The 20,432-nt window shown below is 42.2% G+C and overlaps 1 protein-coding gene across 2 annotated transcripts in view; it reads left to right on the forward strand.

Annotated features, from left to right (window-relative positions):
• The first annotated feature begins 3,915 nt into the window (after nucleotides 1-3,915).
• Nucleotides 3,916-20,432, forward strand: part of gxylt1 (glucoside xylosyltransferase 1) — a 34,019-nt gene continuing 17,502 nt past the window's right edge. The window contains exons 1-2 of one of the 2 annotated variants that reach the window (XM_033037670.1): nucleotides 3,916-4,339; nucleotides 14,849-14,941. In XM_033037670.1, coding sequence (XP_032893561.1) covers nucleotides 4,167-4,339; nucleotides 14,849-14,941 — 266 coding nt within the window. In that variant the 5' untranslated portion in view covers nucleotides 3,916-4,166. The remainder of the gene's footprint in view (nucleotides 4,340-14,848; nucleotides 14,942-20,432) is intronic. The other variant, XM_033037671.1, reaches the window with a different exon arrangement.

The following is a 20,432-nucleotide window of genomic DNA, read 5'->3' on the forward strand; positions in this document are numbered from 1 at the left end:
TAAAGGGGGACGACTCCCTTATAGAGACCTCCACTGGGAACTGCTCCCGCCGTCAAGCGGTAACACGGACCGTCAGGGCTTGTCAGGACGGAGGACGAGGAAGAGTAGAGTGTGCAGGAGCAGCCTATACAATACGCACCTCTCAGCGTCACGGAACGGCACACTGGGCATCTCGGAAAGGCGGCTCATGTTGCGTGGGGCCGGCTCTCGGGAAGGGACCCAGGCCGTAGGTCCTATGAACAATTTTGACGGAGTGGGGGTAAGCTCGGCCGGAATCGCTGGTTCTTGTTTAGTAAGGGTGGCAAAGTTTATGAGGAGAAGACAGGAAAATGGGGTTGTGAGGGAAATGGGAGTAAAGAGGAATGGGAGCAGAGAATTGGCAGCCAAACACCCTGAATATTCCTCATCCTTAGTACTAGTATCATTTAAATATCTAAAAGTGTAGAAAATAAAATTACTTTTAGACTAAAAATAAAAATAGCAGTAGTACAGGGAAAAAGTGTAGAGATGGGCTACACAATGTGTGGTTACTAGGGAAGTCCACAAGAGAGCAATGTTATGTGCAGACAAACAAACCAAGGTGAATTGAGCCAAGACAGGAAACTGAGCTGCTTACCCTTCCATAAAAGAAAAATACAGATGAGCTTAACAGTAGCTCCAAACATAATATACCCCTATCTTCACAACCACTCCCTCCAAAAAATTCAGAGCTCTAAAATACCCCAAAGATCCTTATCTTAAAGTTTGATACAAATGGTCGGCAAGGTGGCACCGTGTGTAGTAAATCAATTTATTGGTTAATTGAGAAATAACAATTTCCTTATTTATCACGTTATAATAATACAAACCAGTATAGCATACAATATGTAAAATGCATTGATTTGCTAGGGTTGGATTGGTCAGTAAAGCAGTGAGAACAAGCTGCCTCAATGTTAGATACAAGCAGCAACGGTCTTTGTCTTGGACTTCATTGTTTTGAGATGATTAAGCTATAAAACCACGGCTGGCATTGATGATTTACCGATCGATGAGCCCTTGATTATCTGCTAAGCCCTCAACCTTCACACACTAACCTATATAAACTATTTTGAAAGGTCTGTCAGTATTCCGTTGGTTCATTACTATTTTGGCTGTCTGATCCCTAACTGATCAATAATAAACATACCAAAGGTGACCTCTCCTTGATTAAACAAGGGATTGTGTACCCTCTTCATCTCTGGCCTTACTCGTGAGTTCGTGTTGAAACTATTTTTTCCTGCGAAGATCACTCCAGTGGCTTGCTTTAAGTGACTTGCCTCTCTTATCTGTCTGAAGCTATTGGAACAGGTTCCCTCACTTCCTTATCTGAATATAACTAGCATTGTATGTTTAGCTTATTGTGGCCTCTCCTCATCCCCATACCAGGGACATATTGCTGCTTTTAGAGATATGCTAAAAACAAAACCTATCAGATAAAGCTTTTCATTTAAATAATGTTGTCTCAACATTCTCTTAAGTTAAGTTGTTCTTGCACACTGTATAATCATAGAATCACATAGCACAGAAATAGGCCTTGTCAAAAGCCTTACTGAAGTTCATGTAGGCAAAATTTACTGCTTTGCCTTCATTTATGTTCTTTATTACCTCCTCAAAAAATCTGTTTGTGACATGATCACACAATTAAATTATGCAGCTAATATTTTCTTACAGTAAATACCTCAATCGTTTTGCCTGTATTCTTAACAACATAATCAATAGACTAACTTTCAGCATATCAATGAAGTTGTACATCTGGTTGGCAGGTTGTTACTAATGAGTTCCTAGTCTACTGAAGACAAGAAACAGATTGGTTTCACCTCTCCCCTGAAAGTCAATTGTTTTCTGTGCTCCCTTCAAACACCTGGGCCCATTTACATGTTCCATTGAAATGCCTCGGGTTCTATTTTTCACATTCTCATTAAAACCAGCAAGTTTGGTGGAAGATTTAGTATAATTTTAAAATTCTAGATGAAGGGATTAAAAGTAGAAAAGTAGGCGAATTCTGTGGAATTCTCTGCTTCAGAAGGCGGTGGAGGCCGGTTCTCTGGATGCTTTCAAGAGGGAGTTAGATAGAGCTCTTAAAGATAGAGGAGTCAGGGGATATGAGAAAGCAGGACCAGGGTACTGATTGTGGATGATCAGCCATAATCACATTGAATGGCGGTGCTGGCTCGAAGGGCTGAATGGCCTGCTCCTGCACTTATTGTCTATTAAACAAGAGGTGAATTGAAATTACGTTGGGAGTTGAGATATTTTTTAATAGTGTGGGAAATCTGCTGTCTGGCACCAAAAAACTCCAGTGTATACTGGGCAAACAAAGTTTTACGATAGTGATGAAGGCTCCATGTCCTTAACAAGCTAAGCTAATTGATTGGGAATAAAGTGACAGATAGAGTACCATATGGAAAAATGCAAGGCCACAAAAGTGAAATGCAGTGTTTTCTCTTAATTGGCGAGAGATTGGGAAACATAAAAGTCATTCTTATACACAAGTCACTTAAAGCTAAGAACATAAACAAAATGCTGGGAGAAACTCAGCAGGTCAGGGAAAATCTGCAGAGAAAAATGGACAGTGTTCCAGGTCAGGGCCCTTCCACTGCCCTGATCAGCCTGAAGGTTCTCAACCCAAAATGTCGGTCCATTGCACATCACAGATGTTGCCTGATCTGCTGAGTTCCTCCAGCACTTTGTTGATGTTGGAATATTGAGTCTCTTGTGTCTCGATTAAAGTTAAACACATTGTGTCACAGGCGATTAGGAAAGCAAATGGTACATTAGCCATTATTGCTATGTCTAAGAGTACCACCTTCTCGCAAGTTTCTTATACCCTAAAACCTTTCAAGGTGTACTAATGCCCAAAATGGCATTACAACAATGTGAAGGTAGACAAAAAAGCTTGAGAAATCAGCAGGTAAGGCAGCATCTTTGGAGCGAAAGAATAGAGGACGTTTCGGGTCGAGACTTCTGTTTTTGCACATTAAATAGAAAATTGCCACTACTCAACATACTTGCAATGGACCCTAACTTTACTTCACCAAATCTGCAATGGACCCCAACTTCACTTCATCAAAGATAGACACAAAATGCTGGAGTAACTCAGCGGGTCAGGTAGCATCTCTGGAGAAAGAAAGGTGACCTTTCAGTTTGTGATCCTTCTTCCGCCCTTCACCAGATCTCTGCAATGGACCCCAAACTTTACTTCATTCTACACCAGATCCACTCCTTCAACAAAACTCACCACCATGGTGGGTGGCACGGTGGCGGAAATGCTGCCTTACAGCACCGGAGACCCGGGTTAGATCCCGACTAAGGGTGCTGTCTGTATGGAGCTGGTACGTTCTCCACGTGAGTTTTCTCCGAGATCTTTGGTTTCCTCCCACACTCCAAAGACGTACAGGTCCGTAGGTTAATTGACTTGGCGTAAGCGGAGATTGGCCCTAGTGCGTGTAGGATAGTGTAATGCCCCTGTCCCACTTAGGAAACCTGAACGGAAACCTCTGGAGACTTTGCGCCCCACGCCAAGGTTTCCGTGCGGTACCCGGAGGTTTTTGTAAGTCTCCCTACCTGCTTCCACCACCTGCAACCTCCGGGAACCGCACGGAAACCTTGGGTGGGGCGCAAAGTCTCCAGAGGTTTCCTAAGTGGGACAGGGGCATAAGTGCACAGGGAATCGCTGGTCGGTGGGCCGCAGGGCATGTTTCCGCGCTGTATCTCTACACTACACGACTACTCAGCAGGTCGGGCAGCGCCTGCGGAGACGGATCCTGAGTCAACGACACTCTGCCGGCCGTTGGCGGGGCTGGGAAGCCCGCGTGCGCGTGCGCGTGCACGAGACAGGCCGTTGCCGGCGCAACCGGCCCGCGCTCGCGGAGGAGCCGCCCACCCGCGTCACCGTGGTCGACGGACGGTGGGGGAAACAATGTGGGCGGGGCTGCCATTGAACCTTTCCCTTTTAAAAAAAATAAATGTGTCTCTGCCAGGGAGATTTTTAAATATATGTATATATAAAATGGAAGGAGCCAGAGGCATGTTTTGCAACGGTTGAAGGGGGAGGTGAACTGATTTGAACCGAGCACCGAGGTGAGGGGAGCCGGCTCGAGCTCCCGGTGAACGGCCGGCGGGCAGTGGCGGGAAGGCGGTCGGGCGGGATGCGGCGCCACCTCCGCGCCGCCCTGCTCTGCTCGGCCTTCGTCCTCCTGCTCCTCCTCTACGTCTTCAACCAAATCGCCGGCGCGGAGGAGGAAGAAGTAGCAGAAGAGGCTCGGGGAGCATCGGCTCCGCGCGGGAGAGACCGGGATCGCGAGGCGTACTCGTCGAGCAGGTAAAACCGACTGTTTAAAATGGTGGGGGAGGTGCGGGCCGCGGCGGCAGCGCCTCCTGACGGCTGGAAGGCCAAACAGCCCCGCTGCTGTCAAGGGTCCCGCTGTCAATGGCTTGGCAATAGATAGACACAATATACAATACAATACCATTTATTTGTCATTTGAACCTCACATGAGGTTCAAACGAAATTTGGTATCTGCAGTCATACAAGAAAAGAACCAAGACACACACCAACACAATTTACACAAACATCCATCACAGTGAATCTCCTCCTCACTGTGATGGAAGGCAAAGTCTTGTCTCTCGACACAACGTTCTGGAGTAACTCAGCGGGACAGGCAGCATCTCTGGAGAAAAGGAATAGGTAAAGTTTCGGGTCGAGACCTATTTTCAGTCTAAAGAAGGGTCGAGACCCGGAAAAGGCACCTATTCCTTGTCTTCAGAGATGCTGCCTGTCCTGCTGAGTTACTCCAGAATGTTGTGTCTATCTTCGGTTGAAACCAGCATCTGCAGTTCCTTCCTACACTGGTTTGACAATGTCAAGAGAGTGCCAAGAGTGTTTAATTTGCCTTTTACTCGGAGTGGCAGGTGGTGCTGTCAGCGATGGCAACCTCGCCAACGGTCTTTTCTTTTTTGTTATTTTTAGGGTGTTTTGAAAAATTTGTGTTAACGTTCTCTGGTTTGTTTTATGTGGGGGAGGGGAACGGGGGAAACTTTTTTCAATCTCGTACCTTGCCAGAGATGTTTTCCGGATCGTATCTCCGGTCACTCTGCGGCCTAACATCATGGAGCTGGCGGCCTTGCTCGAGGCTGACTTTGAGCCCCACCGTGGGGCCGTGGACTTACCATCGGAGCCTGCGATCCCTTGCCTGGGATCGATGCTCCAACGCAGCCTGCGGATTCCAACATTGAGGAGCTCGCAGTCTTGGGTAGAGACTGATGTCGGGAAGCTCCAAAGTCACTGGAGGTTCGACAAGCCCCGACTCGGGGTCCGATCGCCCGGCTCGGGGAGCTAAGATCCTCCCGTTGCGGGAGCTTGATCGCCCTGATGCGGAGGACCCGACTTCCGGCTACGGGAGCCAAGATCGTCCCATCAACATAAGGTTCAAGGCCCCTGACCGCGGGAGAACTAAGAAGGGAAGATATTGAACTTTTCTTTTCTCCTTCCATCACAGTGAGGAATATGGAGGAGTCACTGTGGTGGATGTGTATGTTAAAATGTATTTTGTGTGTCTTGTTGCTTTTTATTGATATGACTATGGCAAATCAAATTCCTCGTATATTGCAAAAATCAAATTCCTCGTATGTTGCAAATCATAATTGGCTAATAAAGTATGATTATGATTATTATGAGGGAATTACGAACCAGAGACCGTGGGTTTAAAGTGAGAGAGGAAAGATTTAACAGGAACCTGAGGGGCATTATTTTACAGAGATGGTGGTGGGTATATGGAATGAGCTAACAGAGGAGGTAGTTGAGGCAGGTGCTATGACAGCATTTAAAATAGTTTTGGACAGGGACATGGATAGGAACGGGTTTAGGATGATATGGGACAAACACAGGCAGTTGAGACTAGTGTAGATGAAGCATCTTGGTTAGCATGGACATGTTGGGCCGAAGAGCCTGTTTCCATGCTGTGTGACTATGGCTCCATGTTACATGTACTGAACAATGAAATTCTTACTTGCAGCAGAATAACAGGCTTGTAAACACGGTACTCACAGGAAGCATAATTTTTAAGAAATCAATAAATTAAAAACCATTAGTGCAACATTAGTGCAAAAACATTGAAGTCTCTCGTGCAACCAAGACAGTTCATAGTTTAGATTTATTATTGTCATATGTACGAGGTACAGTGAAAAGTTTTTGCATGCGTGATAACAATACACATGTGTACAATCAAGTCAAACACAAGTAAAAAAGTTATAAGTTGAAAAGAGTGTTTTGTAGTGTTCAAGAGCCTGATGGCAGTTGGGAAGAACCTGTTATTGAACCTGGAGTTGACAGCTTTCAGACTCTTATGCCTTCTTCCAAATGGTAGGAATGAAAGATGATTGTGGCCAAAGTGGTCTGGGTCCTTGATGATACTGGCTGCGTTTTTGAGACATTGCTTCCAATAAGATCCCTTCGATTGTGGGGAGGTCAATATCTGTGGTGACTAGCCACTATCCATCTGCCTTGTTCCTGGACGTTCGAGTTGCCGAACCATACCATTATACAAGCAGTCAACATACTCTCTACATGTAGAAGTTTAAAAGAGTATTTGTCGCCAAACTGAATCTCCTCAATCTATTACTGTATTGATCACTTGCAGACAAACGTGTCCTTGTGAACATTCCGGGTTACACTACATTGCATGGCATGATTCAATGCTTTAGAGTGTTATGTGGGCCAAATGCAGGCAAATGGGACAAGCTTAGATGGTGCATTTTGGTCGGCATGGATGAGTTGGACCAAAGCGCCTGTTTCTGTGGTCTGATTTTAAGCATCCACTTGACTCATGTATCCAAAAATACCTAATGTCCCTAATGCCACTACAATTGCTTAGTTTAGAGATACAGCATGGAAAAAGGTCCACACCGACCATCCATCACCTGTTCACACTAGTTCTATGGTATCCCATTTTCTCATCCATCTTGCACATGCTGCTGCAAGCAATTAACCTGCTAACCTGCACATTTTGGGGATAGAGAAGAAATTGGAGCGCCTGGAGGAAACCCACGTCATCACAGGGGGAACATGCAAACTCTATATGGACAGCACCCGAGGTCTGGATTAAAGCTGGGTCTCTGGCTCTTTGAGGCAGCAGTTCCACCAGCTTCTTGTTTTTGCACATCCTTAGACTTTTCACTCATTTAGAAAATGCTACAAATAATCAGGAAATGCAGAATCCGTGGAAGGGAAGTAGAGTTTTCGAGCCAGACAATTGATTTATACAAGTGGCTTTGATTAAGACACAGAAGTGGAGTCAAGTTGAGTTTATTTGCATAAGCACAAGTATCGTGAGGTACAGGTAATTGTAAATCTTGCCTGCAGCAGCATAACAAATATATGGACTCAGAATCACAAATACAAATTATACATGAACTACACAAGACTGTAAAAAGAAAAATTATTGTGCAAAAAAAGTCATATATTAGTGCAAAACACAATTATAAACAAAACTATCAGCAGGTATATTGTTGCTGACATTGCGGAATGCACAGAAATGCTAGGAAGTTATGTAAAAACCATAAGGACACTGCAAAGGGATTGAAATATGAAGTGTTGGAGGAACTGTGGAATCATCATCTGTGGAAGGAATGGACAGTTGATGTTTCTGGTCGGGATCCTTTTTCAGACTGACAGAGGAATAAGATCGGTTCAGTGAGCAGGCAAAGGATATTGTTGAATTCAAAGATCTGTATATTGTCACGTAGACAATAGACAATAGGTGCAGGAGTAGGCCATTCGGCCCTTCGAGCCAGCACCGCCATTCAATATGATCGTGGCTGATCATCCCCAATCAGTACCCCGTTCCTGCCTTCTTCACATATCCCCTGACTCTGCTATTTTTAAGAGCCCTATCTAGCTCTCTCTTGAAAGCATCCAGAGAGCCTGCCACCACTGCTCTTTGAGGCAGAGAATTCCACAGACTCACAACTCTCTGTGAGAAAAAGTGTTTCCTCGTCTCCGTTCTAAATGGCTTACTCCTTGTTCTTAAACTGTGGCCCCTGGTTCTGGACTCCCCCAACATCGGGAACATGTTTCCTGCCTCTAGCGTGTCCAAACCCTTAACAATCTTATATGTTTCAATGAGATACCCTCTCATCCTTCTGAACTCCAGAGTGTACAAGCTCAGCTGCTCCATTCTCTCAGCATATGACAGTCCCGCCATCCCGGGAATTAAACTTGTAAACCTACGCTGCACTCCCTCAATAGCAAGAATGTCCTTCCTCAAATTAGGGGACCAAAACTGCACACCAATTAAGGTACAGTGAAACTCGAATTACCATACAGCTATACTAAAAAAAAGCAACAAGACACACAACTACATAAAAGTTAACATAAACATCCACCATAGCGGATTTCCCACATTCCTCACTGTGATGGAAGGCAATAAAGTTGAATCTTCTTCCTCTTTATTCTCACTTGGTTGGGGCAATTGAACTATCCGCAGTCGGGGCAATTGAAGCACCCGCAGCTGGTGATTGAAGCCCCCGCGTCGGGGCGATCGAAGCTCCCGCGTCGGGGCGGTCGAAGCTCCCGCGTCGGGGCGGTCGAAGCTCCTGCTCCCAAAGTCGGTCTCTAACCAGGGACCATGAGCTCCATGATGTTAAAGTCCATAGGCTCCCGCAGTTGGAGCTCCAAGGTCGATCCCCGACAGGGATCGCCAGCTCCACGATGTTAAGTCTGCAGGCCTCCGCAGTTGGAGCTCCCGAAGTCAGTCTCCAGCAGAGGCCGCAAGCTCCTGTTTGTCAGTCTATAAGGGCAAATTTCCATGACCTGATGGTTCTAACACGGGGATCCTCTGCCTAACATCTCTAGTTGCTCAGAAAAGGCCCATATGATGAGGAGTGGTAGGTGGGACATTAGAGCAGACCCGGGAATTGCAGAGTAAGTGGTTCTAAATGTTGCGAGGGGAGGTATATATGTATTTGATGGTGGAATCTTGTTGGAGTAAGCAGAATTACAAAAGAAGAACAATGGTAGGCAGAGGCCAATGAGGTGAAAGGTCAGGACCATAGGAACTCTGTCCTCCGTCTTCAATTATTTCCCGTACTTCTACTCTCACCCTTCTTCCCGGGCAGAGCAAGAACAGAATGCATATTTTTGGCCTGCCAAAACTGCTGAATGGTTGCAGAGATTGTAATATCTGTATCAGTTTATGTATTATATCCAATTTAACTCTAGTAATGGTTTTGAGAACAATTAAGTTAATGGTCACCTAATTCAAATATTTTTCTCGTTGAGCAATTTGGAGATTTGTTGGTGATTCTTAATCAAATTAGTAATTATTATTTTAATGTTATAAGAGCTCTTTGTATACGTTGTCTACTTAAGTGATAATTGCAAGTAAAACAGAACAGGAAATGTGTACCCTTAGGCAAAATAGTAATGCTGTTTTTGATAAAATGCTGCATAATCTTTATTTGAATCTAGCTGTTTGACTTACAACAAGTGAAACATTTTGTTTTTTACTAATATAGGTTTATTATTGCCATGTGTGCCAACAAAAGGTGGGAAACTTTGTTTTGCTTGCTGTGCTATCAAAGCATACCATAAACGTATGACAGGTAGTGCAAAAGAGGAAAAAACAGAGCGCAGAACACAGTTCTGACAGAGAAAGTGACAGAGAAAGTTCAGATTTTAAAAAAGTGAAAGAGCCCAACTTGGTGGATTGGACAATCGGGATATCATTCTTAGCATATTTCTTCTTTTAATTTATTTTTAATATTATAGATAAAGTGTAAAACGATGGAATAATAGCATGGACAATTACATAAAGCAATTCAAGATTGAAGCATTATATCTTAGCAATCAGATTTAAAATTGGGAAGAAATTATGTCCAGGTGTTGCTATGGTATTGATGAGCAGAGCTGAGGTGGAATTGGTGGTACTGCAGGGAATTAGTTCAAGTTCAAGTGAGTTTATTGTCAAGTATCCCTGATAGGTCAATGAAAATTAGTTTTCCATGTGAGTGTATGTGTGAGTGTATGTGTGTGTGCGTTTTTCTCTGCTGCGGATGAAACCAGTTTAAGGATGGATTCCCTATATAAAATACTATACTAAGTGCGACCCGTTGCGTCCCAGCTTCACAAGGGAGGGCTGATCCCCCAACGCAATATTCCACCACTCCACCAATTCCAATATACACACATACACACACATTCGCACACATATACACACACCCTCCACCTCACACACACACACACATACACTCACATACACTCACTCACACTCACACTCACACATACTCACACACTCACACTCACACACACACACATACGCACACACATACACTCACACACACACATACACACATATACACACACACACACACACACTTACACAGACACACACACTCACATACACACACACTCACACACACTGACTCACACACCATATATATGACAGCAAACTTTCGCGAATCTACTCACACGGCTGAGCGCGGCCTCTCCACTGTGGGGCTTCCGCAGTCAGCGGCACTTCCGCATTCAGCATGACCTCTGCAATTACCGGAAATTAAGCAAACCACGTGACTTCTGCACTCATCAGAAATTACGCAATCAGCGCGACCTGTCCACTAAGCGGAAGTCACGAAATCAGCGGGACTTTTGCACTAAACACCATCGGACCTAATAAAGCATTTATTCCTTCCAAACACAGTCGGACCTAATAAAGCATTTGTTCCTTCCAAACACAGTCGGACCTAATAAAGCATTGCAGTTTCAAGCACATGCAGGGCAGCAGGCCAAACAACTCATGGCATTGGCAGTTAATTTTATTTAATTTCCAATTAAGCATTGCACAGGCAGGGCAGCAGGCCAAACAACCCATGGCATTGTCATGAAGGGCTAACAAATAATTTATTGCAAGTACATTGCAGACTCACAGTTCAGTTGATTCACAGCTTAGAATGACAGTCGTGGCCTCTCCCTTGCGATCTTGCAAAGTGGCTGACTAACGTCCAGGCATCCGGGGTTTTATAGTCCTGCCCCCCTCGGAAGGGGCGTTACCATCATAACGGTGAATGACAGGCGAGAGGACCAATCAGCTGATCTCAAGGTTTTTTAAACACACATAACTTTTTTACTTTTCATCGATGGGAAAAATCCTCGGGACTGGCTCAGCGGAGGAGGACGGTGAGTAAGATGGCCAAAAATCACAGCAATACAGGGTAGCGATTTTTCTAAAATCAATATACAGTGCAGAAAGGAAGTGGTCAAGATGAGACTTTTAATTATATAGATAGATGTACAATTGATTAATTAAGCAGTGGACTATATTTTATGCTGTACCTGTGTATTCCTTCAGATCCTCACTGTTTTTACATTAATGATTAAATTTCATTGAAATCTCATTATTTGAGGGTTCCTTTCATGCGTATCAGAGCTATATACATTGTGGCCACTCTAGGTTTGATCTTACCTGATGGAGATTGACAATCATTTTATTGTGCATTGGATAAAGAGATAGGTCACCCATGGTACTTGTTCTTCATTGCCTGCCACTGGTAATGCTTTTGCTGTGTAAAACACATCGCATGTATACACAGCACAAGTTGAGTATAGCGCATTCGATGAATTCTTTTTATTACAAGGGCCTTGCTGGTTAGAACATGATTTTGACCGGGTACCAGGGAACCATTCAACAGTTACTTTGGAAATTGGTAAGCAGATAAAAGCTGTCTTGTAAAAAACATGTTTCCCTGTGACCTCCCCATAGTATTAAGTCATCTTTGTCTCTGAAGAACACAACTGTACCTTAAGGGCAGGTGGCCATTCACATTGACAAACAATCGCTTCTATTGACATTTGTGCAAAACAATGAACAGTGCTCTACAGCCTTTACATTTTTTAGCCAGCAGTAACAAAAATAATCTTGCTGTTATTAAAAAAAAAACTTTTAATAAAAATAGCTGTTTTTCGAAGTCTGAAACTCTCTAGCACCTAACCCCCCTTTCCCCATCATTTTTATAACATAATTTTCTGTAACGCAATGTTTCTTAGGAACGTAACTATTGAGTTACAGCAGAACTATTTGTATTTTTGTTTATGAGAAAGTTAACTAATGATTGCCTATTAGGCTTATAAGATACCTGGCAATCTTAATGTATGAAAAAATAGTTCTTATTCATCTGGTGATTTCTTCTGTTAGTTTTTTATTTATTGAGTCTTTCAGGATTTTTGAATTCATTGGTATTTATTAATTAAAAATAGTGTGTTTAGATTTTGTCTCATGTACATGAGGACGTCTAAACCAAAAGACAGGATGGTAGAATTTTTCATTGGGCAATCTTCTCATGTGCACTTCACTTATGAAGCTTAAAGGGGCTGTCCCACTTGGGCGACCTAATCTGCGAGTTTAGAAGCGTGTCTTCGACTTTCAAACTCGCAGCATTGTCATGAGGTCGCTGGAACTCTCCGTCATGCTCAAGGGAAGTTCCTGAATACTCGTGGCCTCAGCTAGGTCGCGGAAAATGTTTCAGCATGTTGAAAAATTTGGTCGGCATGGTTCTTTTTGACTCGTAGTGCAGTGGAGTGGGATCGCTATTTCGTTACAGGCAGTCGAGGGCAGCCGTAGGCATCTCCTTCGCTGACCGGGCATTTTGATTGGCTCATTGGAGTTTCCAGGACCCAGGAAAACCGACTAGTAGGTAAAATGCCCGCTAAACTTTATTATACTTCTTAAAAGTGTCTCCACTCCTTCTCCCCCACCTCTCTCCCCTTCTCTCCCCATCTCTCCCCTTCTCTCCCCTTCTTCCCTCCCCCTCCGCACTCTCTAAAAGACTTACTATATACTGTGGCAGCTGCTTATCTTCCTCTTCATCGTGGGTGTGGATTTCAGACAGCGCTCCCCCGCTTTCCCTGGCCCCTGCCTTTGCGGTGTGTGTGTGTGTGTGTGCAATCGGTCGACCCAGTCCGCGGTTTCAAAACGGACGGTCGATCCAGCTCAAGGTTTTCCAGGTGAGTGCCCTCGAGCTTGAAGGTCGAAGACACTCTTCTTAACTCGCGGATTAGGTCACCCAAGTGGGACAGCCCCTTAAGAAGTTTGAACTCCCTGGTCAGGTTGATAAAACAGTCTGTATTCAATGATCATTGGACTGCACCCATCTAAAAACAGCGATTCATGGTCTATAAGACCAGGATCCTACTATCCACTGGGATTTCCATTCACTGAGTTATTTAGGATTAGGTCAAAAGAACTGCATTGCCTGGAAATTTGTCTTTTTTTGGTCCTATCGATGAAACAATTCACACGGTGGTATCAATGAAACCACATTATACGGTTCATTATCAACTGTGCTTTCTGAAATAGGTAATGGGTTATTAAGTATTGCTGTTCAATGCTTCCTGTTCTAATTTGATATCAAAAGCAATGCCATTCTAAAATCAAGTCTGTCCAAAGACAAAGGAGCATATTCATTAGATTTATTCATACCATTATCGCTTATCCCCTTGTGAAATTATGTATAATTCTAATGGTGATCCAGGGATTATAACCTTTGAAATCTGTTCTTTTAAATTAATTTTTAACTCCTGGTCTTCTCCAGATGAGACCCCTTGCCTGCTTTTACCCATTTGGTTATTCCTAACAACGAATATAATTATATCCTCTCTGTCCTCATCTTCAATATTAGACCATAACCATAAAACATAGGAGCAGAATTAGACCATTCAGCCCTTCGAGTTTACTCTGTCATTCGATTATGGCTGATCTATTTTTCCCTCTCAACCCCAATCTCCTACCTTTTCCTCATAACCGTTGACACTATTTAATTAAGAGCCTATCGATCTTTGCTTTAAAAATACCCAATGTCTTGGCCTCCACTGCCGTCTGTGGCAACAAATTTCATAGATTCACCACCCTCAGGATAAAGAAATTCCTCCTCATCTCCATTCTGAAGATACTTATTTTTATTCTGAGGCTGTGCTCTCTGCTTCTAGAATCCCCCATTACTGGAAACATTTTTTCCATGTCCACTCTATCTATATTTTCTCAAGGTGGTTTGAAAACAAAAGATTTCACCTTTTTTTTAATAGTGGAGTCCCCGCAACTCACACTTCCTTTTCCCTTCCATTTGCCTTGCGAGCCCTCCTGTTGTAATTTGCCATAATTCACATTCTAGTTGACCTTCCAAGAGCCTTTATCCTTGTCTGAGCTGGTTCATTAACATCCAATTCACTTCTCATGTCTTAGAGTTTATATTAAACGTTAAATCCAATAACCGAGTACTTACCAGAAAGTATAATTTTGATGAATTTTTTAACTTTCCAATACATTGTAGTTTTGTATCACCTGATTTAAGACACTTTAAAGCGTTGTTAATATATCAACCAGATTCTGTTCTAAGCAGTATCTGGGATAATGTAGATAATTTAAATTTGGAACTGGTAATAAAATGGATACATTGCAGACTGACACCAATGTTACTAAAATTACATTAAATTGAATTCCCCGTAATTTTTTTAAACTGTTTTGTGGCAGTGTGCAATATTTACCTTTAAACTGAATGTAAAGAGCCATGTTATGGCATTGTTATACTTAATTTTTACCTACATGTCATAATTTAATTGCATTTAACATATTTAAGTTTCTTTGTTATTTTTAAACATCAATTTCAGGTATGTATTGTCTCATTAACTTTTTCTTATTAGTTTTTTTTATTGGCAATACATAAGTAGATTGAATTGAACAGCATTTGTTATGTTTTCTTAATAGTTGGTTATTTTATTGTACTTTAATAGAGAAAAGGTAGTTATTATATATACATATAGACTACTTTGTTTTTATTCAATTAGGTGTAAGGATGTGTCTGTGTCTTTCTGGAATCCATATTGGATGCTGCCCACTGGTGTTTGTGCAGTGAACTGCTTTTGGGAATCTGCATTTAGGTAGGCTGAATTGTCATTTTATAGATTCACAGATGTTCTTTTCTTCAGCCGATATTAACCAGATGTGGGTTTAATATATCCAGGTTTTAAAGGGATAAAGGACGAGGTAGAATTCTTCTAATTTCAAGATGGTATGGTAATGTCAGAATGGAGCACCTATGTTGGGCTGCTATTAATTGACTGTAGCTCAGCCTTCCACCCTATAATACTGAATAAGCTCATTCTTAGACGCTCAACCCTTGTGTTCTCAGAGTTTTGTGGTCAATCACTTACCCTGCTCCTGTACAGCCATGGCTATGTGGGTAAGTATAACGGCAACTTGATAATTAAGTTCGCCGATAATAGCACTATTGTTGGCAGGATCAACAACAATGATGAGACACAGTGTAGGAAAGAGATCAAGAATCTTGTGTCATGGTGTCAGGACAACAACCTAACCCTTAAGTCAACAAGACAAAAGAAAATACCTAACAGAGAGACAGAAAGTACAATTCTATTTTATATTGGTCTTGTTCGTAATAGTTAAAATTATACACGATTGCATCAGTCATAAACAGCTCCGAAGGTACAACCTAGGTCATTGACCTAAGGAAGTAAGGGGTTGAACACAATCCTGTCCACATTGAAGGAACTGTTTTGGAGATCGAGAGCTTCAAGGGTGATCAAGAAAGTGTATCAAGTTATTTACTTTGTTAGAGGTGTCTATAAGATTCAACATGTCCACGAGGATTTCTCTTGAACTTTCACAGATAGTATTGACCATAAGCATCTCAGCCTGGTATTGCTCTAGACCACCTGAACCTGCAGAGAGTGGTGAACACAGCCCAGGCAAATCACTGAATAATCACTTCCTTCCATCCAGTCCATTTTCGCAGTGTATCCAATCAAGGATGCCTGCCACCTTGGCCATTCTATTTTCCCTCTTTCACCTTCTGTGAGAAGATACAGGAGCTTGAAAGTCCAGACGTCCAGACTTCTTTCCCGCTACTATCAGGCTCCTGAACCAATCAGTTCTTTCACTCCCCTTCATGGAGGTGCTGCCATGTACTTTTTCTCTTAACTCTACCTCATTTGGGTAATTGTTATTGTGGAAATTTTTTTTGCACAACTCCAAATTACACTAAAAGCCCTGTCCCACGGTACGAGTTTATTCCAAGAGCTCTCCCGAGTTTAAAAAAAAATCAAACTCGTGGTAAGCACGGAGAATGAACGTATCGGTACGTCGGAGTTCGTGGACGTCTCTTAGCGCTAACGGCAGGTACTCGGGAACACTCGCTAACGGCAGGTAAGCACGGTAAGACTCGTGAAGAATTTTCAACATGATGAAAAATGTCCACGAGAGCCCCGAGTACCGACGAGTGGCCATTACCGTAAATCTCCGAGTTCGAATCAGGGCAAACTCGGGAGAACTCTTGGAATGAACTCATACCGCGGGACAGGGCTTTAAAATGTTGGAGATACAAGGAGCTGCAGATGCTGGAATCTTGACCAAAACACTAAGTGCTGGGTGAACAAAGCGGGGTCAGTCTGACGAAGAGTACTGACCCAAAACATAGACTTGTCAATTCCCTCCATGGCTGGTACCTGATCCGCTAGGTTCTTCCAGCACTTTGTCTTATCCGCACTTGATCCGCTTGGTTCTTCCAGCACTCCAGCTCATGATTCCAGCATCTGCAGTTTTCTTTGTGTTTTTAAAAGATGAGTTATCCAGCTTTCATCAGATTTGATTGGTTCCACCTTAAACATTCATGCTAGTTACCTCAGCCTGGGCATTCTACAGCACTGTCTCCATGTTTCCTCAAAAGTGTTGGTTGCTGGAGTATGCTAGATAACTGCTTTTCAATATAAAGCCACCTTGCTAAACTGGCAGAGGGCATGGTTTTACCTCTTGTTCCAACGATGCCCTAGGGAATCCACATATATTGTGGGGGTAATGAAAAGCAAATGAATGGGGTAACCTTTGGAATCTGTGGAATCCTAGTTATCCAGAAGCAGAAATATATCATCTTTCATCTTCGTTCATTTTTCCAAGCAATTTTACGGTATTAGTGAATCGTTAGAAGTGAAGTCATGTTAAGCATTGCCTTTGGCCGGTAAACTTCATGTTTCTTAAAGCTTCGTAAATCAGTCATCTGATGCTCAGGATCAGTTTTGTTTCTTTCCCACAATTGATAACCACATTGCTCACATTGATTTGTTATCTGATCAGTGTACATAAAAATCTTGTCAGTATGTCCTCCAATTCCTCTCTTGATTTTACGATCTTTGTTTTGTTTGAAAAGCAAAGAACTACTGATGCAGGAAATCTGAAATGAAAGCAGAAAATTATGGAAACACTCAGTAGACTAGGCATCGTCAGTGGAGAGAGAAATTGAGTTAATGCTTCGACAAAGGATTTCTTTGTATACTTAAGCCTTTTCTGTAAGTGGAACCACTTATTTTCATTCTACTCACTTCCACCAAATAAAATATGTTCAGTAGGAACCTGGTATGAGACTTAATTAATCTGTGTAGGGTTATGTGGAATGTTTATTGTTCCAGGAGTTTGCTAACTGTATCAATGCTAATCACTATAGATCAGAATAAAATGGTGACCTTTCCTTTATACTTCCACTTATTCTTTGATTTTGCAAGGTTCATCTCTTAACTCTTCCCATTCCACGCCTTCTATTTCTGGAGATAGTCCAGCAACCGATATCCACTATATTTCCGCTGACCTGATAAGTATTTCCAGCATTCTTTGTTTTAATTTGGGAAGACAGTCCCGGTTAACGCTTCATTCCTACTATGATTGACAGATTCACTGAATCTCATGTTCCTGTTTCCAACATTTTGCCTCTCAACCCAAGTCTTTGCTTTCCATTCGCTCCTCTGACACTTCTGGTATGATGCCGCTACCAAGCACATCCTCCCCTCACTGTTACTTAAAAGGAACTATTCTTAGTAATTGGCATTCCTTTGTTTCCCCGCAGACAGACCTAGAGATACTAATTCTTCTTGCCCCATGGGTTGGCAATCCCTCTTTCCATGTTAAATGCTGTTTTAGTAATGCTTTCAACTTGGCATACTGTTTTTGTTACTCGTAGTGTGAATTCTCGGACAGTGAGGGGACTAAATAAGGTTTGGGTGATCACTTATTGAGCTCCTTTATTCAGTCAGTAAAATGTGACTTTCAGCTTCTGGTCACCCATCACTTTAATTTACCATCCTCCGTGTACATTGACCTCTGTCCTTTGTTTGCTGCTCGGATGTAACGAAACATGGAATCGCATCTCATCGTTCAATTAAGTCTTGTACAGCCTCAAGGCTTAATATTGTTTAATAGTTGTGGAGCTGCTGTTGATAATAATTCTGTTATGATCATTTTACACATCCACACGTTTTTCTACATCTCATTTATCTTGCACATCAATCCTTTCAATCTTTCCTGTTTATTATCAATCTTTTTTTCTATCCTCCATCTCAGTACAAGCTGAAACTTCATTTTGTTCTAATGGAAGGCTGTTAAGCTAAAAATTCACAGGTACTGTATGATCTGAGTATCCCAAGCATTTTCTGTTTCATTACTGATTCCCAGCATCAGTTGTAGTCTGCTTTTTTATTACTGATATTTTACGTTTATCAAAAAATGCCAAACCAATCACCTAGTGAAAATTCTACAGTTGCAGATGAACTTCTACTTAAGGAAGAATTGTTTTCAGCCAAGGGAATAAAACAGCAAAAATAAATCAGTTGATCAGTTAACAGTAGTGTACAAGGTGCAAAGGAAAACAAAGGAGTTGTGTTTCATTTATGTAAGAAGGAACTGCAGATGCTGGTTTAAACTGAAGATAGACACAAAAAGCTAGAGTAACTCAGCGGAACAGGCAGCATCTCTGGAGAGAAGGAATGGGTGACGTTTCGGGTTGAGACCCTTCTTCAGCATTCCATTCCTTCTCTCCAGAGATGCTGCCTGTCTCGTTGAGTTACTCCAGCTTTTTGTGTCTAGTGTTTCAATTATGACTGGTACAGAGTTAGAATGGAAGGTATTGGAAGGAATTGAAAAGGTATTGAAAAGACCCAGGTGACTTGGGGCTAATTGTATTATGAAGAAAAAACATGCAGTGGAGGTATAAACCGACTGTTGTTACACAAATCCAGATAAGTAGGAAAATTGATATTTGAAGCATGAGAGCAAGTTGTCTGCCTGGTCTGTTTTAATCGCAGGATGTGAATGTGCTGCAGGGCTACCAGCATGCTCATCCCTGACTATCCCAGAGAATATTACAAAAGAGGAGGTACTGGTAGTCTTAAAGCATATTAGGGTGGATAAATACCCAGGGCCTGACCAAGAGTATTTAAGGACATTATGGGAAGTGAGGGAAGAAATTACAGGGGCCCCGGTTTAGCCACGACTGAGGTACTGGAAAACTGCAGTGTGGCTAATAGTGTGCCTTTATTTATAAAGGACTGCAAGGATAAGTGGGGGAACCTAACATAATTGGTGGGAACATCACTAGAGGGGTCTCTGAGGGACAGGATCTACATATGGAAAGACAAGGACTGAATCGGGATAGTCAGCATGGCCTTATGCATGGGAAATTGAATCTTGTAAATTTGATTACATTTTTTGAAGAGGTGACAGGAAGAGGACTCACTGGCGCAGGGTGATGGATGTTATCTACATGGACTAGCAAGACATCCAATAATTATATTTATCCTCCATTGCACCATGATGCTGACCGGTGTACATGTTTCTGCTTGATTTGAATTGGCTTTAATTTTTCTATAGCTCGATTTTAAGAGCAGTTGGCTTTGCTTCATCTCTGCATTTTAGCTGTAACATCTTTAACAATATTTACTAACATTTCACTATGACAAGTGTCAAGGAAACTGGCCTGTAGTGTCCTGCTTTTTGTCTCCCAAATGCTGTTTTCCAATCTAATGGAACCCTCCCCAAATCTAGTTCTCCCTGGAAAATTAAAATGAATGCACCAAGGATCTGACTAGACACTTCAAGATACTAGAATAAGTACAATTTTCCCGGTGGTTGTAAGTTCCTCCTTTCTGATTTACAGCTTTATCTTGTATGTCACTTGCATCCTCTCTGGTAAAGAGTGGCGCAATTTACATGAAATACATCTACTATCTCTTTGATTTCGTATTGTTAATTCCCCAGACTAATTTTCTACAGGATCAGCACTTTTAAAAAATATGTATGGAAACACTCTTGGTTTGGGTTTTGATATTTCTAGTATCTTTATTCCAATTTTTCCTTCATTATTAATTTTTGGTGATAATCCATTCTGCAGTTCTGGTTGTATGAAAATGCCTTGTGTCAGGCACTCATGTGCCTACTCCATTATTAAAGAGAATTGGTGCTATTCATGCGGCTACCTCCTTTATAATTATTGATTATAAAACAGAAAATTCTGGAAATAGCAGTCCAGCAACATTTGAGAAGAGGGAAACAAAATTAATGTTTCAGGTGAATGGTCTTTCATTACAGCTG

The sequence above is a fragment of the Amblyraja radiata genome, chromosome 19 (genome assembly GCF_010909765.2).
Source record: "Amblyraja radiata isolate CabotCenter1 chromosome 19, sAmbRad1.1.pri, whole genome shotgun sequence".
NCBI lineage: Eukaryota > Metazoa > Chordata > Chondrichthyes > Rajiformes > Rajidae > Amblyraja > Amblyraja radiata.